The sequence below is a fragment of the Xenopus laevis genome, chromosome 3L (assembly GCF_017654675.1).
Source record: "Xenopus laevis strain J_2021 chromosome 3L, Xenopus_laevis_v10.1, whole genome shotgun sequence".
NCBI lineage: Eukaryota > Metazoa > Chordata > Amphibia > Anura > Pipidae > Xenopus > Xenopus laevis.
The window spans coordinates 85573938-85600145 of record NC_054375.1 but is presented as its reverse complement, the minus strand read 5'-3'; the positions used below and the strand labels follow the sequence as shown (position 1 = coordinate 85600145).

Genomic DNA, 26208 nt, shown 5'->3' with positions numbered 1-26208 from the left:
GCGCCGCCCGGAGCTCCTGGACCTGCTCCGGGCGGCGATCGTGACACACATATACATTACATAGCTTTTTCTCTTGTGTAGATACCCTTCAAAATGTTATCTACAGTCTTCATTCACTCTTAAAATGCTTCACAATTTTAAAGGTTGGGTTTTATCACTGCCTGCACCTTTCAATTTTTAGAATGTCTATTTGCACATATACAGTGCAATGCAATTTGGCGGTTTCCTCTATATCACTGCATAAAATGCCCATGACATAGCTAGCCAAAATAGGGAATACATAATAATTGCAAGCACAGGCACAAACTTCTAAAAGAGAGTACATTTTAGATGTTGCTAATTAAACTTTGTGATACAAATGAAGGGGGCATTTCAGATTGGGTCAGAATTGCCTTTCATTCATGCTAAGATGGTTTTATACCAAGGACAATCTTAAAGGAAAACTATACCCCCAGAACAATGCAAGTCTCTATAAAAATATATTGAATAAAAAAAAGCTCGTATGCAAATCCCAAATCCCTGCTTAAGGTAAATAAACCATTTTCATAATACTATACTTTTTAGCAGTATGTGCAATTGGGTAATCATAAATAGAAAGTTGCCATTTTAAAAAAAAATAAAAAATAAGGGCAGCCCCCTGGGATCCTAGTATCCACAATACACACAAACAAGCCAAACAAACCATACATGTTTGGTCACAAGAGTCAATAAACAGAGTTATGTCTTTAGCTTCCAAAAAGACATCTTCCTGTTACAGTTAGAGCTGCAGTATTTCTGGTCATGGGATCTCTGAGGCACCACAGAGACCATCTCGAAATGGTGAGTCAAAGCAAGAGATGTAAAAGGGCAATATTTACTTAAATATATATGTACCAGTTTGGTAAGATTCTTTAATATGCCACTTAATTTGATATTAACTATCTGTTGCTAAAATATTCATTTTTGAGGTATAGTTTTCCTTTAGGTTTTCTTTAATTCCCTCAGTAAGCTTTTGTTCATTTATCAATCAGTTTGAGGCTTGTTCACAGTTTAGACCTTGTTACTATAAACCAATAACCAAATCAGTCAAGGGTAACTAACTTGAGGATCAAGGACCCTGGCACATCAATTTTAAATATCATCTGTTCCAATTTTAAATAACCATATAGGTCAAAACTCCATCCTTACCTCTATTATTGTCTTTTCCCTTTGGGAACCCCTAAAGTCTCAGGGTCTAGTAGTTATCACAAAGTTGCTGCCACTGAATTTGTTCAGTGGGCAATATTTGCTTTCATGCATGTTTGGTTACTGAACTGGGGAAAACTAAACTGCAAAAAGGGTTAACATATAAATGTTAAAGTATTATTGTGTTTGTAATGTTGTTAGCATGCTTTCCTGCATACAAGGGATTTTGCATCACTTTGACCTTAGTCTGGTATTTTTAACTGCACTTTTTATAGAAGCAAATGTTTAGTTTAAACAGCAGAAAATTCTTTGATATAGTAAATTACTTTGTCTACTTTGAACAAGAAACATTTTAGAATAAAAGAAACATATGAGGTGGTTTTTAATATTCTAAAATATACATTAGCACTTAATCTAAAATTGGTTTGAAGTTAAATTTATATACTCGTAAACAAGTGGAGAAATAGTATTCATGAATGATGTTTTTGAGCAGATTAGTAAATATAGATTATATTGTTGTTATATAAGTAGGAGAGCAAAAAATCTTTTCTTCATTTCTACATTTATTCTTGACATCTTTTTATATCTTCATACTTCTTTAAAAATGTTTAACCAATTATCTCTACCAAATATCTTGTGTATGACCAGTCTTTTAGTCCATCTTCCAGTTGTACTATAATGCTTTCAGTGCAACAATAAATGGTTTCTGTACTTATACAGTAAGTACAAAGAGCACAATAGCTAATCCACAAAATATAATAAAAGTTTTTGCAATAATAGGAAATAGAGGAAAATTATGAAGGGAAACCAGTAGCGGGCACTGGGCAATTAGCAAAGCCATAAAGGAGGGTATACAAACATTTGGTGAACAGCAGACAAGTACAGAAGGTAAAAAGTTAATCTCTACATTGAAAAAGAGCAGGGGGAATGTTTAAAGAAATATATGTCACCAGCAACAAACAAACCCATGTGTTTAATGTACAGATTTAACAAATTGTAACAATAACAAAAATTGTAAATGCACAAATGCACGTGGTGCCACTTTATCCTTAATTATAAAATTATGAAACAATGTAAGAAATAGATTTTCATTTTGTAGAAAACTATGTAGTTACTACAACCCTTTTTTACTTTACATTTCTTAACTTTTTCTTTTGTTATAACGAACATGAATGAAAGATGAGAGTAAAGTAAAATAATTGCATACATTCAAATTTAGGACTGGTGTATTGACTATTCTAACTATATCTAGAAAGCTTTTTACATATCAAATTTAATTGAAAGAACTTAGTAATTTACATAGAGATGCACCGAATCCACTATTTTAGGATGCAGATGCAAATTGGTGGTGGAAGGGGGAAAATAGGACCACACGCATGGCTAAAAATTATGTTTTTCAGTTATTCAGATTCAGTTCAGCCAGGCAAGAGGATTTACCCAAATCCTGCTGAAAAATGTTGTAATTTTACATTCTGCATCTTAACAAATATTTATGAGATCTGAGCCAATTGTTGTGTGTGTTTTTGACCCAAGTTTAACTTTATGTATTGTGAGGTAAACAAATTGTAGGGTAAAAATACATGGTTTCCTCCTATTTAACTACTGATAATTTAATAAGACTGTATAAAGGAGAGAAGCTAAAATCTGTTGGTGATCAGGAAACTCTATATAGGGAAGATTGGTTAGTTGGAATGGCAGTACGTCAAGAATCAGTGGGCAAGATGGAGCATTTACTTTGAGAACATTACATACCAATTACATGTATGGGACCTGTTTTCCAGAATACTCAGGACCTGGGGTTTACTGGATAATGGATCTTTCCATAATTTAGATCTTCATACCTTAAGTCTACTAGAAAATTATGTAAACTTTAAATAAACTCAATAGGCTGTTTTTGCTTCATATATGGATTAATTATATCTTAGTTGGGATAAAGTAGAGGGTACTGTTTTATTATTACAAAGGAAAATTAAATCATTTTGAATAATTGGGATTATTTCATTATAATGGAGTCTATAGGAGACAGCCTTTCTGTAATTCAGAGCTTTCTGGATAATGGGTTTCCGGATATCGGATCCCACACATATACTACTTTAAAAAAACCGGAGAGAGATGATTGTTTGCTGTTCTAAGAAGCCATTGTTAGTATTATGAATTAGTGCACTCTTTTAGCAAACTATAAATAAACATGTAATAAGTACAGTATGTATTTGGGTTTATATATCCATTCAGTCTGTATGTCACACAGTCGTAAAATTTGGCTGTGTACTTCAGCAATTAAAGTTACTAAAATGTTTTCTTTTTCACAGTTCAGCTTGTACTGTTCTATTTCTTTTCAGCTTTTTGCAGATTTTTATGAAATCTCTCTAGTGACCTGATGTGAGAAAACACACATGGAACATTTTACCTCCTTTAATATATGCTCTTTCACTTACTAGCCTGATAGATTTTTAACATGTTGCTATCCTTAGCTTCTTATGAAAATGGTCTATATTTGAGCATGGATTTATTGGGAAAATGTTTTGTATATGTCATAAATAAAATACCTCTATACTGTGTTAATTTTACTAATCATCGTGGCTCTTTTATCAACAATGGGCAATAACCCATGGCAACCAATCAAATTTGTGCCTTCATTGTTCTACCTACAGCTTCCAGGAAAAAAATTATAATTGCTGGTTGGTTGCTATGAATTACTGGCCAGTGCTGATAAATAAGCTAGATTTGTATATTGTGCTTCACTACTCAAGACGTACATGATATTAATATGTTTTACTACAGGATTTTCTTGTAAGTGTTTAAGTTATATGCACATGCATGTCTTTGTTTGCATGTGCTATGCAACTGACAGCATGTGAACATATGATGAGTGTATGCACATACCTAAGAAACTTGTTTTGAACCAAATTACACACAGTGGGATTTTTTATTTATTCTTTATCTGTACTGGGCATATTTTCACACAATGGCATTTATTTATCAGTATTGGGCACATTTGCACCTGGACAGTAATGCTTGTCAACCAATCTTTTGCTATTTGTGTTCTACCTGCAGCTGGCTGGAAAAGGCTAATCACTGGTTGGTTGTCATGTGTCACTGCCCAATTGCAGTGCCCAATGTTCGTAATTTAACCCAGTGTAATTCTATTCTACTTGGGCCTCAAAATCTTTCCTTGCAGAACACTCAATTATTTTTCAGTGATTGTTCTAACAGCTGTATTGTTATAATACATGTAATAATATTACATTCTAGCTATGTATTAAAGCATAGATTGTATAGAGACCTCTTTACACTAAATGGTCATATGTACATACTTAAGGGTTTTATGAAGTAGAAAAATGTATCTGGGGCTCTGCTTCAATACAGCAAGAACATATTGCTAGGGGCAAATGCAGGCTGACAAAGATGAAAGGACCCTCATACACTCTTCCAGGTTTTCTACTGGGTCCTCAATAGTAACAAAAATTCACCGGCACACAGGTAATGCAAGCAGGTTATACCTTGCTAAGTGTTTATTGCAGCCAGGTATAACCTGCTTGCATTACCTGTGTGCCGGTGAATTTTTGTTGCCATTGGATCGTGAGGTTGCCGTTTCCTCCATTTTGCTGTGCACCAGGGATCACTACCTTTCGGGAGGGCCAGGGTGTGCGAGTACTCCCTGGATTGTCCTCAATAGTAACTCATTAACAATGCAAGGGGGGGGGGGAGTTATGTGACCTCCAGGTGTCTGAGCAAAAAATAATTTATTATTTTAATTGTTTTATTTATAAAAATAATTTGTATGGCCTCTTGAGGCCCTGTTGTTTTGAACCAGTTTTAGGTCCTTACTTGACCTATCCTATCAACCTATTCCATAACAGGAAAACTATCATGAAAATGTTTATCATCTAATGAAAATAAACTTTACAAATATCAAATATAAATACTACCCTGTTGATAAAATAGTCTACAGTATCTTCCCTCTCCGCATTCTGTCTCTCACCATGCAGGAGTTAGGCATACTTTGAAAGAAATAGCTCTGATATATCTTTTTGGGCGCATAGAGCTCCCGCCAATAATGCATTAGACCTAACTGACTTGTACTTCACTGTTTTACCAGAGGAATAAAAAATAAAGCTTTCAATTGCATTTACATTTAAAAATAACTTTAAAGTCATTGAACATGTTTAATTACTGTATATTAAAAAGTTGTTTACAAATACTTTACTTTTATTATTCAAAAACCGTTTGTGGGTAAAGATTTGTGGGTAGCATCATTTTCTTTTGTCGTTCATAAACAGTTTTTGGGCAAATGTCTCCTTAAAGATGACCTGTTTACTATGGAAGTAATTCCACATCCCATTTTATGATGTTAGTCAAGTATAATAAACTCCATTTACACTACAAAAATTTTTAAAAATTTTGTATTTTTTTTAATCTTGAAATTCATAAACACAGCAAGCAGGAAGGTGCCATTTTGTGGACACTAATTTTTGCATCAACCCAACATCGTGTTTATGTGCCAGAATAAGGCACCTGATGCTCATGCCCATAAACAATTACATGGTGAGGAGAGAGGTGGAATGTGGGGAGTGCAGTGACATTTAGTGCAGAATGGAAAGTGAAAGTAATTGCCTGCACTGCCTCTATGCCTAAGACATAGAGGAGGGGCAGGCAATATGTGATTGACAGCTGAGAATTTTAAACAAGTTTATGACAGGCATGGTGTTTTAAGAAAAACAAGAATTTGGGTTGCATGTTTAATTTGAAAAGTACTTTTATTATACAGCTTTTTATGTCTGAGTGACAGGTCCCCTATAAAAGAGATGCAGCATCATATAAACAGGTATAATCAGGCATATAATTCAAGTTTTAAATGTAAGTGATATGTAAAGTTGCGCATACAACTAGAGAAATAGCATGGTTTAAAAAATGTCGAGCTTGCTAAACTATATAGCAGTACAACATTTCCTCATATCACCAACTAAACTGCCTCAGGACATAATTAGCATTGGAAATAGCTGTAGGGCATTTGCCGTACCTGTTGAATTTAACGAACATTTTATTAGTAAAATGGGTCACCCTGTCATAAAATTTATGTTACGAATCTGATAAGTACTATAGTGCCATTTGTCCAAAATTTGGGAACCAAATAGATGTTTTAACTAATGGAAGATATTGAGGATGTATCAGGCATGCACAATGGGGAAAAAGGCACTATGAGCTAATTTGTGTAAGTGCCTTTGAATCTAGCATGTATTACTGACTTCTCATTTAGTGATCTTTCATGTAATCCTAAGCTTTATGTAACCCTTTCTTGGACCAAAAGCTAGATTGCTATGAGCCCTTGCAATATTGTGTGGAGAAAGGGAGGTGTGTTGATGAACAAACCTCTCATATTGCAAATTCAGAATATTAAAGATTCTTAACCATTAAAACAAGTGTAGTAAATTGAGTGCACCATTCTCTAATATGAGCTTCATCCCCAATACTGTGGATCAGATGAGACTTTAATTATTCACGAGTATCACCCTCACAATGTTGTGGAGGCAGGGTACAGTATAACTGTAACTTGGTGCATGGAACAATAATTGGGTATAATTGGTTCTTATAACTTAACCAGAGAATATATTTATCGAAAAGGATAATCCACAAAGTAGTGTATACTGTGTGTGTGTATATCTATCTATATATATATATATATATATATATATATATATATATATATATATATATATATATATATATATATATATATACACTTCGAAATTCAAAGTTTTTTTACTTCGAATCCTTCACTCGAGCTTGATGAATCGGCCCCTTAGTCCCTACTTCTGGGCAATTAGTATCCAGGATCATAATCCCACTCAACTCCTCAGAGGAGCCTCAAGCTACTTGGCTAAATAGCCTATCTGTCATAGCCTATCAGTATATCATTATATCAATAAGAATCTGCCAACACATCGACAGATATTGTTAAAAGACCAAATGGCATGTGCATTGGACATAAATATGGCCTACTTCTCAATATTGTTTGTGTTTTTTGACCCACTGGCCTTCACACCCCATTAGAATGTGTTTACGTTACTCTAGTCAGACCAACACAAGCTCCCCAAATGGATTGCTTCTAGGCTGCCGTTGTTCTGTCTCAAACTTATTCCAGCCTGCTGGGGACAAGAAGAAATCTGTATCGGACATTGTTTGGGTTACATGGTATACTTACTCATATTGGTTAATAAATAGTCTTAATCAGCAAGACAGTATACTGTACATTGACAATTTTTGTGTTGGTCGGTATTGCCACACACATTATTATTATACAGCTAAGTTGCATGTAAGGGACATTACATCCATTATGTTAAATAAATTAGTGTTTTATACATACAGTAGTTTGCTGAGCTCCATTACCCAAGATGAATGACCAGGTGTTGGGATTTAACTTCCTTTACTTTTAAAATCAGAGCTAAAAATATTCCCCCATATCTCTATAACTGACAGCTGGTATTAGTAACATGATGACAAGAATTATAAGAAGGTGCTGGCATACAGTAAGCAATATGTTCAGTTCCAATTACGCCCATGTATTTGTATCCAGAGTGGCAAAACCATATTAAGTCCCTAACATTCAGAATAGTTTGCTTGTGATGAAAAGATCCCAGCCACTCCAATTATATATTTAAAGCAAATTGCCTATAATACCAATACATGCTGGTTCAAAATGCTTATCACCAACAGTGGTTGCATAAAACGCATTGATATTAATAAATCTAAATATTTTTTTTTAGATATTCTGTAACTAACACAAACACAACACGTTTACATTTGGTAATGTATTTACTACTTAGTTGCATATGAAGCCTTTTTCATTTTGCTTCAGCTCTGGTATTGATGACCTTTTAATATATAGTTCTAAACAGCAAATAAGTTATTTACTTTCATATTGGAGAGACAAGAGATTCCTAGCCACGTCTCAAAATCTTTTGAGAAAGTGGCTGGTGGCTATGTAATGAGCCAAACATATGGTTCTGTGATATGAATGGGATATATAATTGTCCGTGATTTTAAGTGCATAAATTAAGTATTACGTTTTATTTTTATGCACGGCTCTGTGGTGCTCCGTTCCACACACTTTTTGATTGAATGTTGATGCTGTCCGGGGGCAGGACTTCATGTTGTAGCACCCAAGATCGGTATTCCAACTGGGGTGCCCCCATGTTATTCTTGATTCTAGCTTACAGCAGCCCCTCTGGCATGTGCCAGAACCCACTGATTGCCAGTCTGTGCTTGTGCAGCGCTAAGGGGTTTAAAAAATTGCTTTAGTTAGCAATTCAGAAGCTGCAGTGTGCAATGCAAGGGAGCCTTGTTGTTCATGAAACATTATGTAGATGCCTCCAGATGCATGTTAAAAACACAGGACTTCCAAATGGCTGACTTGTGTATGATATGCCAATCTATGTCCACGTGCCACCTATTACAGCACTCGTTTCTCCGTCTGACAGTGACAGCCTCCAACGTATAGGAACATGGTGCATTGTTGTCAACAAGCATGGTTCTTTGTCCCTTTTATATTTAGAACACCCGTTTGATGAACGTAGTTGGCAAATTGCATAAGTTAATGTGCCAATATCAACTAATCAGGACTATACTTTCCTTTAACAAGTTGTAGTGAACTGTTCAAAACTAGTTGCTACTGGAACTAGCAACCATGTTCAAAATTAGACCTAGGGTGTGCAGATAAAATATGTGACATGGCTTATCTTCTGAAACTCCATGCTAGGAGTAAATATGGAATTGGTTGAAGACACATAGCTTTCTCACCAACTTGAATCTTTCTGAGAACATTTTGCTATTATATTGGCACTTACATCAGTTGACTGTTCTTGCAGGTTGCATCTTAAATCCATGATGGGAATGAAGATAGTGGAGGATTTTTAATTCCTTTAAGTTTCTGAATATAATATGCAGTGGCATGCTGTAGTTTTTCACCTAGTAATTTTGTTGTGTTTTATTTTAGATTGCCACAGCAAGTAATAATTATAGAAAAAAATAACACATCAAAGTAGCTTATCTTTTATGTTTCTTCATTCAGATTTATTTGAAAAACCGGCATTTGTATACAGTTGAGCCCAATAATGCACGGCAGCTTGTGGAAAGTGCAGCGACAAACATTGAAAAACTACTGAGGAATCGCTCCAAAGCTCTTGTGGTAAGTGTTTGGGTTTCTTTGGTTTTACCTGTTATATGTTAAAAAGAGAGACACTCGAACTAAATTGGGATTGAGAAATCATCCACAATTTGCATGAACTAATGTAAAATGGCACAAAAATAGTTTGTGTCTGCAAATATTGTCAATAGCCATAACTTTTGAGAAATCCTAGTTTCATCCTTTTAAGTGATAAGAAAAAGTGAGGTATAAAGCAATGTTGCTATATAAACATGTGTATTTTGGGGTGCTGTGGTTCCTGAACTGTTTTTAATCCAAAACTTCGGCCACTGTAGTGCCCATACATTAGCTACTATACACATACACTTTCTCTGCTTGCTGACATCTGGTATTCAGAAGGTGGTGTGCATGCCCTTTCTCTTTGTGTCTGTGCCTGGACTATGGTCTGCATTAATTCCAGGTTCTGATCTATACATACTCAAGACTCCATTTCTTGAATAAAAACCAACTGAGCCCACAAAAGAACTATATGCCCAGTAGGTATATGCATTTCCCATGCACAGATCTCTTGTGTATTTAGATGCATACAGATATTCTGTGCAGTACAGGAAACATTATTAATGTATGTGTGGGAATAGATGAGATAAAGAATGCACTGGCAGTGACAGAGGACAATAAGAATGTTAGAGAAGTAGGTTGCGTGATGTGTTTACAAAATATTGGTTCCTGGAGTTGCTTTTCCATGTTATAAATTATATTGATCATTTTAAAAGCAATTGTAATGATATTCAATATATAGCTTGCAGCTTGCATTCCATGGCCAATGCAACTAATTGATAGGACAGTAAAAAGAGTTTTAGGCCGCTCCAAAACTCACCCCCTGCCTGATATTCTCAGTGTGGCTCCATTTTTATTCTGGGTACTCTGCCATCAGCGTTCCCACTGAAATAGTATTTGCTCAAAGAATGGAAAGATGACACTCCTGTTGAATAAGAAAGGTGGTTTATTCACTGACCAACATCATCTGATGCATTTCGGGAATGACTCCCTTAATCATAGGCTTACAGGTGCTCATCAATAGAGTAATTTCCTTAATTAGGCCATGCAACAGCGGTCTCTACAGGTTGTTCATAAGAGTACAACATATTTAAAACTTAAGTATCTAGTTATGAAAAGTCTCTTTATGCTATTAAAATCAAAATAGTATTTGTATACTCCAAAGGGAGCTATTTTTGCTATAAGCTGAGAATATGCCATTAAGGTGAATCTTCTTCTGGTAAATATATGTATATATGTGACTATAAATGGGGACAGTGTACTAGAAGCATATTGTAATTCTATTAAGAGATAAAAGTGTAATGAACTGTATCAATCTTATTATGCATGAAAAGATTCTTAAGGCTTATTCTGGCTCTTATCCATAGTGTCAATAACAATACATAAGATCATGTTTTGTATTTAAACCTTTTGGTGTTCTAGTATCCAGTTCTAGGATCCAGTATGCTTCTCTTAGGTTCAGGGGGTTATCACCTCCTCTCACAGGAGTCTTCACCTGTTCAATGACTTTTACACCCAGCTCTTGTATGCCTCTAGAGGTACATAACAGAAAGTGTTTACCTATGTCATCTTTCTTTTCAATTGCCCTGATGTGCTCTCTTATTCTATCTTTCAAACAACATTTGCATTCCAATAAGTATACTATCCGCTTGGAATTACAATTCTGAAATCCTTTGCTTTCGTATATTCGACCTGTGACATTAGATGTGAACTCATTATTGATGTCTATCACCGCACATGTATTACACTTCATAGATCCACATTTAAAAGTGCCTTTAGTACAAAGCCAATAACCCCTCTGTTTAGATACAGACAAAGAGACTTTGCTGGGTGCTAATATGTTGCTCAGTGTGGGGGCCTTTCTGGGCACAAATTTAATTTCATTGGAGGATAGTACTTCTTGCAGTTTTTATCACCACTCAGAAGGTATTCTTAACAACATTGCAAATTTGGTTATATTCTTCACTTCACACACAGTTTTTACCTTACATAAGTGAGCTCTCACCAGTTTTACACAGTAGAAGTGATGTTCTTCTCAGCTGTTGCTGACTGTGATGTACTGTTACTACACGTAATCTAAAGTAAAATAAATAGCTGATGTCATTTAATGTGTAATGTGTCCTTCATATTTAAAGACTCTGGACCATACTGTGTATTTATTCATCTGTGGTCAATTTCTGTTCTTTACCATCTCTAATTTGTCTTGGTATAAAATACTTCAATACATGAATTCATTACTGGATGTTAAAGGACATTTTATTACATTAGACTGAAGATGCAGATTCTTAGCATTATTGTAATCAATGGTCATTTTTGTAGCTTCACTACTGTTTGTCGTTCTTACAATTTTAGTGCGAAGAGATCCTAGTAGGTACCTGAGACTCCTTCATAATTTTACATTTTTTCTAAATGAAGCCAGCCAATGCAAACTGGATTAATTCTTACCTATAACATTAATTTAAGTAAATTGTATTAAATTATCGGTGATACAACGCTCAATATTTATTTTTTTGGAAGAACATTTTTCAAATATATAGGTTAAAAGATAATCACTAGTAAATACGTTTTTATTCTTAATTTTATTGCATTATTCTGATAATCTACCCTTTAGGCCTATGGCACAATTAAATGGCACTGAGGAATACATTTCAAGGCAATATACAGACTGTTAGAAAATCTAGTCCATTGTGTTTCACAGCATACATGTGGAGGGTCAACTAGCATTTATCTGCTCCTATGGCCAATATTTAAAACAAGCAGATTGCAACAGAAGCCAACTCCCCCGTTCATCGGATAAAATCCAGCAAAGTAAAAAAAGTCAAACAAGAAAAAAAAAAAAGTGAAGCAGTATTTTTTATGTAGTAGTTAAACTTGGTACAAGGATGAACCCCCTTAATTATAATGGCAGAGACGTTATTCAGTGCATGATTCTGCTCTTTTGGGTGCCTTGCTCTTTATTAAAATCAAGGCTCAAATTCTAGATGCACTCGATTCAGACACTTAGAAGTCATTTAGGAGTCATTTACTAACAATCGACTTTTAATTTTGGTTTCCATGTATCTCAAGAAATTAGTGGTTTTCTCATTTTTTCGAAGGCTTTAAAATGTGAGATTTATTAAGGGGGTTATTTATTAAAGGTCAAATTGTGTTTCTCCTGAAAAATGTTAATTTTTCTAGGGTAGTTTCAATAAAAAAACTTTTTTATGCCCCGAAGCTGCAAAAAGCCAGAATCTGAAAATACTCCAGCTAAAACCTGTTGAGGTCACGTAGAAGTCAGTGGCAGAGGTCCCTTGAACCATTGGAAGATGTTTTTAGCCTTCATGATTTTCAGGTTTTTTACCATAGTTTGTGCTCGAAAACTCAATTCAAGGTATGAAATGGTTTTTTTTACGCTGATTACTTGATCAATTAGAGTTTTGATTTGATTTTTTTTAACTCCAATTGCATTCAATTAAGGTTTTTTTACATTCAGGATTTTCATAAATAAGCAAACATTCAAGTTGTGAGTTTATTCGAAAGGTAGAAAAACAACTCACAAGCTCGAACTTTCACAAATAACCCCTTAAGGATAAAAACCACAAAAACCTCTTAATACAAAAATGCCAGGTAAACGTTGTTGAGGTCCTATAGATGTCAATGGGAGCTGCGCTGATCGTCTTGGATGGCTTTACATCAATCAGGGATAGGTTTTCTAGGTGTTCATATTTTTTTAGTGCTGAGTTCAGCACAGTTTTTGTTTGTACTTTTTTATTTGAATTTTTTTAATAAATCATGACATTCATAGTTTGAGTTTCTGAGTTTAGTCAAGGTTTCAAAAAACATTGATTTATGCTAATGATGTCAAGGATGCAATTAGATTAAATACTTGGCCAGGTCCTCTGTGGCAGAGGATCCTGATGTTTGGAAGGTCTCTTAACCACTTAGATAAATGTTTATGTATATAGACTAGAATGCTAATTGCATTTAAATGGCCATAGTGCTAGTTCCTGGAAATATATTATCGATAGAATAAATTGAGTTTTCTTCATGAAATAACTATATGCTTAATAGTGTACTGTAAAGCATACAGTATTGCTTTTTGTCGAGAGGTGAGTCTAACTGGCATTGTCAGTCACATATGATTTGTATTCTTTGTTATTTATCCTTTAAGCAGCTTTACCTCAAGGATTACCAGATGTCGTGTCTGGTGCTGGGAGTCATAATTGCTGGTGATCAATAAGCCCAACTACATAGAGCTAGCTCTGGAAGTGCACTGAAGGTATTATTTTAAAGTGATAACATGTTAATAACATGCGTGAGCTGGGGGAAACACTCATGAGTATTCATGTGCCCCAGCATGGCTGTCTATACCAGGAGCTCCTGGCATGCATAGTGCTGGTTTTACATCAAATAAAAATTAATTTTATCTTTGTTTTGATCAAGTACTGTAACATAAGGAATCCCAAACCCAGGACAAACCCCAAACCCAGCCTTTAGCTTTGGGAGGAACCCTCTGCTACTTGGATGCCGCCAGGTCTTATAGTGAGAGGACCAAATGGAGAGTTCTGGGCAACAGTAGCACAGTGCAGAATCGTAATCCAAGAGAATGGTCAAAAATAGGCAAAGGTCAAGAGAGGCAGCAAAGTAGGGAAGGTCAGGGACAGTCTAGGTAATAAACAGACTTGAAACAGGAACTCAGGAACTATTAGAAATAGAACTACATTTGGCAATCACTAATTGGCCATGGGCCCTTTGAATATTCGAATTTCTGGCAATGATGACTTCACCCCCTGTGCGCCGAGAACAAAAGGATGTGTGAAAGCATCCATGTGTCAAATCTGGAAGCGGTGTGCAGAGGAAGTGATGGCTGCAAGAGTCTCCTCAGGAAGTGCGGTGGGTGTCCCCACTGGCCCACTTGTGGGGTTAGTAAGAAGTTGAAAAGCGAGGTTGCAGTAAATGTAATCTATTTGGATTTTACTTTCTTAACTGATGTCTGTTGGTGTTGTGATGTTGGGTGAAGTTGGATAGGAAATGGTCTAAAGGATCATATACAGGGGGTGGTTGTCAGTGGTACATTCTTTACATGGAGTAGGGTTCTTAGTAGTATCTCACAGAGTACAATATTGGGTCCACTTTTATTTAATTTGTTCATCAATGGTTTAGGGGAGGGAATCATAAGAAATGTATCAGTGTTTGTGTATTGCAAATAAAGTAAGGGCGTGCACCCGTGATGTGAAAATATCCAAGCCACTCATACCTTTTAATGGGACTGCACTAGGCAAATCCATAGTGGAAAAGGACCTTGGGGTCCTTGCAGAAAATAAACTTGGCTGTAGCAAACAATGCCAATCGACAACTACAAGGGCAACAAGGATTTGAGCTGTATGACTAGGAGCATAGATTCACAGGAGGAGCACTACAATCTTTACTTTACACTGGCACTGCAGGTAGCTTTTTCATATGGTGGCAAACATACCTAAGATATGGTAAAGTTACTGTAATGTTGGATATTTATATATTAAATAAATAGTTAGATTTATCTTTACACAGTAATTTATAGGGATGTAGCGAACCGCCGATAATGTGTTCGCGAACGCCGTTCGCGAACACCGGCAAAATTTGCGAACAGTTCGCGAACAGTTCGCGAACTTCGAACATCCGAAAATCGTTCGATTCGAACGATCGAAGGATTTTAATCGTTCGATCGAACGATTTTCGTTCGAATCGAACGAAAATCGTTCGATTTTAGCGATCGAATGGTCGAATGGTCGAACGATTTTGACGCGAACGCCTATTGGCGAACGTCGCGCGACGTTCGCGAACTTGCGGCGGACGCGAACAGCCGATGTTCGCGCGAACAAGTTCGCCGGCGAACAGTCCGCGACATCCCTAGTAATTTACAGTATATGTATGCAAACATTGTACTTTGGATTAGGGAAAGAAAAGGCCACATGTTGATTTGAAAGAAATGCTTGGTAGTGGGTGGGTAGAGTCAGGAAAAGGAAAGTGTTCAATAGGATTGTCAGCTTGATGTTGCATTGGGCAGAAGAATTATTTCTCTGTGTGTTTCTATGTGTTCTATTGAATATTACTGTAGAAATTAAAAAAAAAAAAAAAAAAAGATGAAAAGCTTTTAGGAAAGCACATTTAAATGACTCATGTACACTCTACAAAATTACATTTACATTATGATGACTCAGCCATTTGTGTTTCAGGAGGGTGAGTATCATGGCTGATGTAATCCTTGGAAGCATGAAGTACATTAAGATGCAGTGCTTCAGACCTGTTTCCACTGCCATTCCAAGATCTCTTGGTAACAGGAGAACCTTTCCAGTGTTAATATTATAGGATCTATTGCCTGCGAAGCTTTTAAAACAAAGAATAAATTGATGCCACAGTTGTAAAAAAAATCCTTGCTTTCTGTCAGACACCATACATATGCCAGCAGCAAGTGACAAGAAATCGTGCACTTGAATACACACCTAGCAAATATACAGCAAAGAAAGGCATCTTATTATTTTACAGAGTAACGCCCAAGTCCTAATCCTTCAATACGTGTGAACAAAAATGCATCAGTGCTTTGAGTTTCCAAGCAACAGGCTGATCATGAAGAAAACTCTCAGAGAAGGTTTAATATAGGTTATGGAGTGGTTTAATTAATTATTGTGCAAAGCAACAGGCTCCAGAACAGTCACAGGTTGAGCATATCTTCATGGTAATTAAGCATACAAAAGGATACCAGAGTTTTATATTTGTATTTAGAAAAAAAATGGAAACTTTATTAGGGAACAAAACTTAGAAATGTATAAATACAGTTGTATCTTTGGTGGTTAATTATTTTTGGAATTGTTTGGCAATCGTCAGGAATTCAAGTTCATATTAGTTTTGTCCTATGTTGTACACTTTACTTGCTTGTATGCTTTAATGTATGTTCATTCATACTCAATGTATATACTTTATGTATTTGATATATATTATGTGTAAGGATGCAAAAATGCTATGAGGTTAATAGGAGCTTTAGATATTCTCTGATGCTTTTTTTCCAGGCAATACGGGGTGATGTTGCCTGGCCCAGATTTATTGTCATGGTGCCCGAAAGCTGGCATCCACCATGCCCCAGGTCAGGTACAAGCCCACCCTTTGATCTCACATGGGGTTAGGATGTGCAAAGATCTCCTGGGCACCTGGACCCCAGTGCCCCACTTATTTCAGGTGCGGCTGGGTGTCATACCGCCCCTTCATTTTTGCTGCCCTAGGCTTGGGCAGTTCTTTGTATTTTCCAATATATCCATTATATCCAACCTAACTTCTATCGCTGATCCAAAGAAAGCTAAAACACAATCTGATTCATGTTTATCTCAAAGGAGGAAAATATTTCCATCCCAATCTCAAAATAGTAATGATATGAGTTTAAGGATCAATCTTCAAACAATTATCAATCTTCAACAAAGAGTATTAATACTGTAGGGATGTGAACATTTAGACACCCTTACACATTATTGACAGGCACATCACTAGTAATATGGACGCCTAAGTGGGTCCTTATGGGGACCTTGTGCTTATGTAAACCCTGTAGTTCTCACAGTGTACACTAGATGGTGTACACTGTGCAGTAGTATAAAGGTCTTGGGAACCATGAGTTCTGGGTCCATTACTTTAGCCCAACCAAGCAGGCTGGAAGGGAATGGGTAGTGTGATCATAGGAGCATTGGCCCTAGTAAATAGATTAGCATACTCTGTCATAGATCACTCTAGGAGTGATAGATAGCTTAGGTAGTTGAGCAGCTCAAAGCTCAGACGAGGAGACATTAGAGAGGGATCAAGATCCCGGGTACTAATAGCCCAGAAGTTGAGACTAGGGATGAAAGGAATTCCCCTAGATGCCAACTAAAGAGATCCTGAAAGCTGGTTCTACCTTTCACATTACTGCTACCTCTGCTGACATGAACCCTTGCCCATAGGATCTAGCTCAATGCATGGTGCTGTGCATATTTGCTTCCTTTATGATATCTGATTGTTCTGAATACTCCTTTGTGGATCTGTGCTATGTTTAAATAAATATACTGTTCGCATTAAAGAACTACTGGTGCCCATTTATTGTGTGATTGCACCTGGTTACAGTTGCACTACACCCTGCCTCCACCCCGTTGCGAGGGCTTACCCCTGAGAGAGGGGTATTACCCCACACTGAAAGTAGCTAAAACTGACCACAGTGAAGTCAGTTTACTATAGCGCTACAATACCAATAGCTTTGTATTTTCCAACTTGTTCAAAAAATTTCCAGGTATCTGGAAAATCTGTCAGTATCTGTACAGTCAATTCTGTGAATGCTATAGTTACTTATAATAATACATCCTTTTTGACAACATTTTGTAATCAGAGATACTATCTACTATAATTTTATCTAATTTCAGGGTAAGCTCTGGTGTTGTATGCACAACTCTAACAATGAATAATGCATCAGAAATTGTGGTCCTCTTTTACTATTGCATGATGATCATTTCCCCATTAACCATTTAGGTGCTACAGATCAAATAATTTACCATGGATGAAAAAAAGCTATGCCTGCTTTGATTGTAAATTTTATGATCTGCAGTAACAAGCTAAGTATTGATGTCCAAGCTTTTAAAGCTGTGCTTTTTGAGTTATTTAGCTTATTTTCCAGCAGATCTCCAGTTTGCAATTTCAGCAATCTGGTTGCTAGGGTCCAAAATATCCTAGCAACCATGCATTGATTTGAATAGGAGATTGAAATATGAATAGGAGAGACTCTGAATAGGAAGATGAGTATTACAAAGTAGCAACATTACATTTGTAGCTTACAGAGCATTTGTTTTTTTACATTGGGGTAGTGACCCCCACTCAAAAGCTGGAAAGAGTCAGAAGAAAAAACAATTAATTAAAAAACTATAAAAAATAAACAATGAAGACCAATTAAAACTTTACTGTGAATTAGCCATTCCATAGCATAATTAATGAAGGTGAACCACTCCTTTAGGCAGCTTTGGCTTGTGTATACTTACACACATTTTTAATTTATTTTTATGTTTTAGGTGTTAATTATTCCTCAGTATGTTATAGCCTAGTGTGACTAGTTTGTGCTCTGGTTGCCTTTTTTTTTAAATTTTGTTTGGGGGAAATCTCCACTGAATATCTGAAAAAAATGGAAAGCTAGAATGTGAAGGAAAACTGCTACAAATAAAGATTCTTTGTTGAATGTAAAGTTAGATTAATAGAACCATTCTAGAAAATAAAAAGAATCAAACGAAAGTCATTTGTGGATGATTCCAAAGTTTTGAACAATTTATATTTTTTAGATCTCTTAACGCTACAGTCCAAATGGAAAGATGTAAAATGAATATTTAAAACATTTTGATGCTGCTTTATTCGTGTTAAAAATTGCTTTAGTAAACAGTAACCATGGTTGTTGGTTGACTAATTACAATATCTACTAACCACTGAGGTTATACTAGAATTGAATGAATATAATAACTCTAGTCTTTTTCTATTTCCATATCTATTCTATGCTGCAATGGTTTCAGATAACAGTGAAATCAGCACTTCAATGAATTTTATGTAACGCTAACAGAGTATATGGCAGGAGAATGCAAGTAGCGAGACACTCGTCATTTTTACAGACAGCTAGGCTACTGACTAGGCAAGCCAATCTTCCTAAAGCAAAAATATTAAAATTATCCATTAGAACATACTTACATATATGTGTCGTGATGAGCGAATCTGTCCCGTTTCCCCGAAAAATTTGAGAAACCATGAAATTTCGCAAAACGCAGTAAAGTCAATGGACATTTTTTTTACAATATTATAGTACTGCCAGAACACAAAATGCACACCAAATACAATTTTGTTATAACACATAATTTTTTTGTTCAAACAATGAAATTATTGAGACATATTATGGGCCTTATTTATCAAAATCCGAATGTTTTAGATTATTCTAATAAAAAACTGCAACCAAACTAGAATCCACAATTGTACCTTATTTATTATTAAAAATGCACAATTTAATTGGATCAGGGAAAAACATGAAAAAATAATACGAACCCGAAATGTACACTTTTTGAGGTTTTTCAAAAATTTTTTATGAAAAGCCTGAATTTTTTTAAATTTTTGCCTGAAAAGTCTGCAATAGTTGGATTTTCGGGCTAATTCCAGCGCAGACCACAGAAACTTCTAAATAGGATAGGGACCTCTCTCATTGGTTAATATACAATCTTGGTAGGTCTGAGATACCAGATTCTCCATTCTCAAGGTATAATAAATCTTGAAAAAATTATTTTGGTATTGGGAGTTTAATAAATGACCCCCTATATGTTAAAACATTATACAACATTAAAAAAAAATATATAACATTAAAATTAAATACATTTAAAACAAATGAGAAATATCTGCAAGCAGTTACATAATATTTATTCTAATAAATGTTCATCAACTTTTAAGCATCTGAAGTTTCAAAGTCTTGTAGAGCACATCCTAAGCATATATTGTTTATTCGTGGTACTACTTTAGACAATTTTGTGTTTTAATGTCTTTGAGTGCTAGTTTTCTTGTTAAAATTTCAATCACATTGCACTTGATAGTAATTAAAACCCTGGGCAATATATAGTTTCACCAGTAAATATGGCAAGAAAAATTATGTGTAACACAATAGTTTGTGTCATCAGTTTTCAAGCATTATTAACTTTTGTTAATAACATTTGTCTAGAAGAAAGTTTAATTTTGTAATGCAAACCAGTTCTTATTCCCAAATGTAATATTTTTGTCTCCTGCCTTCCATCCTTTTGTTATTCCATACTACCATTTTTTCTATGATTCCCTCTTCATTTTTACTTTATGCTTTATCCATTTTTAAAACTTTACTTTTCCTCATTCCATCCTATTCTGCTTTTTCACCCATTCCCATTTATTTATGCATATATGCTCCCCTTCTCTTCTGCTTCCCCCTATCCAGTTTCTTTCTGTTTTCCTTTTGTCTTTCCCTACAAATCCTGTTCTTTAAACATCTGTTGTAAAAATGCCTTTTTTTATCCCTTCTAGACTTCTACCAAATTGCTTTCTCCCTTCTTCCTTTTCTTTTTCTTTTCTTTGCATCCCTCTTCACCACACACTAGGGATGTAGCGAACTGCCGATTTGGTGTTCGCGAACACCGGCAAAAAATGCGAACGTTCGCGAACAGTTCGCGAACTTCGAACACCGCTAAAATCGTTCGATTCGAACGATCGAAGGATTTTAATCGTTCGATCGAAGGATTTTCATTCGAATCGAATGATCGAAGCCATTCGATCGAATGCTTTTCATTGAATCGAATGCTTACAATCGTTCGAACGAATGGAAATCGTTCGATTTTTAGCGGTCGAAGGTATTCGAATGGTCGAACGATCGAACGATCGAACGCGAACTCAAAATGCGAACGTTCCCAAACGTTCGCGAACATTCGGCGGACGCGAACGGTCGAAGTTCGCGCGAACTAGTTCGCGGGTGAACAGTTCGCTACATCCCTACCACACACACTCATCTTTATGTACATCACACAATTTTCAGATACAGTATATTTTATTACCTAACCCTCATGCTTTTCCTGATTTAAATCACGTGCCTTCCCTTATGTGCCCTTATTGTCAATGACTACCATTCTGAGTTCTATGGTAGGGAATGTGGTTTGTGTTAAAACAATCCCCAAATCTTTTCCCGCTAACCAATTTATTTGCCAAATGTTTTTTTAGTGTCACTTTCCCTTGAATGATCAGATATGTAATAAGGCCATGTGTTTGCAATTTCAACACTGATTGTCCTCCACATGTTTAAAGATACTAAGGAATTAAATTACAGGAATTAAATTAAAGATGCTTGTGTAAAAACATATTTTCCATTAAAATTAATGTTTAAATAAGTTCATAAACACTTAGGGCCAAATTTATCAAGGTTCGAATTTTGAAGTGGAAAATACTTCGAAATTCGACCATCGAATAGGATTACTTCGACTTCGAATGTCGAAGTCAAAGTTTTTTTTAATCGAATTTGCCCATTTTTGGTCGAAGTCAAATCGATAGATCGTACAATGAAATCCTTCGAATCGAACAATTCAAATGATTTCATCAATCGATCAAACGATTTTACTTTGATTTCTAAAAACTTAGCCAAATGTTGGCTATAAGTTCTAAGAGGTCCCCATAGGCTAACATAGCAATAAGGCAGGTTTAAGATGGCGAAGTGTCGAAGTCAAACTTTTTTAAAGAGACAGTACTTTGATTTTCGAATGGTCGAATATTCAAAGTATTTTCAATACGAATCAAAGTCGAATTTAAGCCTATTCGATGGTCGAAGTACCCAAAAAATAGTTTGAAATTCGAAGTTTTTAACTTCGAAAATTCACTTCGACCCTTAGTAAATCTTCCCCTTATTATCAGACATTCACTCACTAGTGCATCTGTGTACTGACTACCAACACCAGTATCAGTTAATTTTTTTATTCCTGTTTATGGGTAGACATATGGGTTTTAAGATCAAAAAGGGTCCATAGCTGTTCAGTCATTGCAAATATTCAGTACTGATATTAAGCCTTTACATTTTTATTATTTTGTTTGGAGAAGGGAATAAAATGAGAAGATTGAGTTACATAAAAAAAGTTGTTTGTACTGGAGGCACACAAAACATATACATGAGTTCACTTTATATAAATCTATTCACAGAAGGCTGGAGGGCATCTTTTCTGGTTTAATAATGAGGCTTTACCTTCAGCTGTGGAAAGGTTCTGTTTTGTTATTTTTGATGATCTCTGTATGTGTACTTGTTTTCAATAAGAGAAGAAAAGGCATTGAAGATATTTCTAGTGTACTGAAAATCATGTAGAAAATTATTTGTTTTAGTAGATCAAAAGTATTAGCTGTGTATTTGACTTTTTTTAAACAAAAATATCAATATACAACTACATGCCCTTCTTAAAGTGCTTTGTGCTAAAGTCTTCCCTTTGTTTTGTATCAGTAATAGGAAATATGCCCCTCCTAGTAAAATATATTGAAAGTAAAAAGAAAAATCAAGAAATGACTAATAAAAAGGGATGATCACATGTAATGAATAATGCAAAAGAGATTTATGCTTTAGTGCTTATGCTTTTTTAGAAGAATTCCTTTAAAAACATGTCCTTGCTTATATGGGAGAGTACTTATTCTACAGAGTCATGCCTGGGCCCATCGGAGCATGTCTGTTGCAAAATTGTAACAAAACAGCACATATGGTGAAAGCAGGAAGTACCTATTGGGAATACATGGTTATACAGGAGCATATAAAGTTTGTATTAATGCAATCCCCTACAGCAATCAATCAGATGTTTTATTTATTTATTCTAACAGTACAAAATCAGTAAAAATAAATTTGTATTGATTTCAGCATCATGGCAAATTTTAACAGTCTTTCTAACCCCTTAAGATTTTTACCTACATTTATTAATATTTCCAATTTTAATTAAACATGAATAGGAACAGATACAATATTTAAGAAGAAGATCAATTGGCGATCGCAAATATTACCTGGATCAAGCATTTGACATTAATTTAACATGAATAATAACATGCAAACTCTCTCTCATGTTTATACTTTATAACAGTACCAAAACCACAATATTACAGTACATGCAGAAATACATCCACATTTGCTTATTAATAGATAATATGAGAACATAAAGAGAAACTCCTGACATTTCACAAAACATGCAAACAAGGGGAGGGTGGGATGTTTCTACCTGCTCAGAAGATAAGGAAGTGAACTGCTTCTTCCCCTGACATCACATCCTATATCTTTAAATATTAACCAGTATAATCTGGCTGCTGGTCATTCAAATCCCTTGTCATGCAGCCCCTGCATTTATAGCTCCAGGGCTTTCCTTTCCAACACCATCATTCTACGAGTAAATAATACTAGAAAGAATAGCTTAAGCTTTGAAAGTATCACTATTGCCGGCCACTGAATTTTTCTATTAATCTGTTGAATAAATTGAAGTGCTGTTTTTGTAGGTAATTGCAGGTTTTCAGTGAAAATAAGTATTTCCTGCTAGGATGGTACTTATCACACTGTTGAGAGAACAAAAGCATATGCAGACCATAGGCTTGCGCAGAAAAGACCCCTCCCTGTGATAATGATACAGTTTGAATGTTGGATTGATGGGATAAGCCAGAGTCCTGATGGGAGGGGTGTACAGCAATCACCTTATACAAGATACTGTGGCATTAAGCTAAAATGATCCAAGGACTGTTTAACTGTTTAACAATGAAAATAAATATTAGTCTCTGCATCCTACAATGTTCGAATGGTCAGTTTAATTTTCTAACAAACTATAGGGTGAATGTAGTAAATGGTGTTAGCCCTCAAAATGGTATAATGTGCATACAAATGGACCAAGGTTTTGCATCTGTTTAAGAATAAATATTGTATTTTGCAGGCAAATAAAACACCATATATACCAGAAAAAACAATAAAACATATTTTCTAGCCATCTGCAAGCAGTTTCTAAAATGTTAATGTGGGGTAGAGCTTACAATTTGTCAATAGAAATATTGTCTTGATTTACTGTGCAATACAGCCCCTTGCTGTTTTAAACTAATGGGGTGAACACCTCATTGTCTGTATTCATTTAGGTGTTGGGGTGTTTTTTTTTCTTCTTTTTCTTAATGAAACCATAACAAAAAATGTTTCCCCAATTGTATTTTCAGGTACATGCGTCAAAGTCATGAACTACTCACTCAACATTTTTATTCTGTATTTACTATGATTGTTAGGTCATCTGAGCTTTTCCAAGCTGTCTTATAATTTGTTACTACAGAGAAAGTCTGTGTATGTCATAGCTTGTTAACACAAAAGCATATGGGCTGCCAATGGGAATTACCTAGAGCTTTTGTTTAATAGGGTTTATGGAGCACTGTAATTGGCAACACACATAAATGCTTTAGCTAAAAGACTAATGGGATAGATTCTTAGCTCTGCGTTCAGTCATGGTTCATATAATACATCATGTTTGGTTTGTTTTAATGCTCCCCATGCATGTAATTAAGCTTTAATTTAATTACAAATATGTGAAATTTAGGGCATGCAGCTATCAACTTAGATTTTATTTCAGTACTTTTTTGCAAGTTTAGCTTACTTTATATATCATTTATTAGACTATTTCTACAACATGAACATATCTATGTGAAAAATGTAGAGCGTAATGTGGGCCACCAGACAAAGAGCTTTATTAAGCATTCTTTCATGGCTCCAATACATTTAATTTCATTTGTGCCCCATAAGAAAGATTTGCTATGGATTCCATGAAAAAAAAATCCAAAGATCTTTAGCTGCCTTTTTTTTCTTTATATTTATTGGATGACATTTTTCAAGGCAAGGGAAAGAGATGTTGCAGTTAACAGTCTCCCTTGGGCATCTTTAAACTGTACTGAGGACTTGGTGACATACACTTAATGGGTCCTTATGGAGTGCTCACACAAGTTGTGAGTGGGAAGAGTAGAAAGGATGCATCTGTTGGCACTGGGTTATACCACTGGAGAAACAAACTGTGTGGTGTCCAGATAAAATTAAATCTATTCCTGCGGTAAAATTATACTTAATCATTGTAATCACAGTAGGGTTTATATAAGTGTTACATATCAATACAGATGTTAGAACGTATATAAGCATTATCCTTGTAGCAGATGCATGCTACAAGTACATACTGTATTTATAGGGCCTGCATGTAATGATTTTAAGTGCATTCATATGTACAGTTCTATAACTAAAATGCTGAGGTTTGCTCGTAAGAGTTTGTTTGCTTGTAAGTTTTTTTTTTTCTATTAATTTTGAAAAAGATTGCAATTTATTAATTGTCCTGTACACAACGAATATTTGCAAAACATTATGTGACCATATGAAGTATGGTGATGGGCAGTGAAATATCAAGCAATGTTAAATTAAAGCTGTCAGTTGTTCAAGTTATAAGTTAATGCTTGGCAAGGTCTGCCAATTATGGATTTGATATTTTGCTCAATAAAGCAATGCAAAGCCTTGTTTTTACAGTTGATGAATGAAAGTGAATGAATCAGTATAATCTTGATGTTTCCAAGTAATTATTGGTCAGTGACAGTGAAGGCCTTAAATGTGGAAACTGTAATATTTACAGTTCTTAAGTGCAAGCTTAGTAGCGATGAAGTTTATGCTAGACAATTTTTGTACATATTTTTTTTTTATATTTCTCGACAGTATGTACTTTTGAATTTTACATGTATTACACATGTTTTTTTCAGTATTTTTGTTCATTTAGAATAGTTGAGCAAGTTGCTGATTAAACATGACAACTATTAATGAGTTTTCAATATCATTGAGATTAGTACTTTTTTTTCTAGAAATCTTTAATCTTTAAGTTTCCAATATAGGGTAATTTCGCATATATAGAAATCTAGGGAAATACCCACTGCAAAATGTAGTTAAAGATGTTATACTTTCTGTTGGTGGCAAAGCCAGTGTGCCCCTAAATTCAGAAATCTTTCTAAAAGTCTAAATCTGCCTCAAATCTTTTATTCAAATACAAGAAGCAAAATTGTTCTGCACCTTGAGGGGGGGGGGTGACACTGTAGAATGTTCAGCCAGGAGATGTTTTGATGGGACATTTCCTTAATGCTTTTTGGAAGGGCTTGGATGTCTTCTCGGACAGGTAAAATATTCAGGGCCACAGTTAGTTTTGTGTTCATATATGAATGTATGTCTGTGTCACAAACCATCACAAAGATCACAATGATAGCACATATAGGTCTCACTAAGAAGAGGTGGTATTTATTAGCCACACTTCCATGAACAGTAATTTGTGTTAAAACACTGGCCATGT

The 26208-nt window shown here is 35.3% G+C and overlaps 1 protein-coding gene across 7 annotated transcripts in view; it reads left to right on the top strand.

Annotated features, from left to right (window-relative positions):
• cacna2d1.L (calcium channel, voltage-dependent, alpha 2/delta subunit 1 L homeolog) overlaps nt 1–26208 on the top strand; it is a 303885-nt gene that overhangs the window by 49295 nt on the left and 228382 nt on the right. For all 7 annotated transcript variants that reach the window (XM_041586546.1, XM_041586550.1, XM_041586549.1 and 4 more), the window contains exon 3: nt 9233–9349. In XM_041586546.1, the coding sequence (XP_041442480.1) occupies nt 9233–9349 (117 nt within the window). The remainder of the gene's footprint in view (nt 1–9232; nt 9350–26208) is intronic.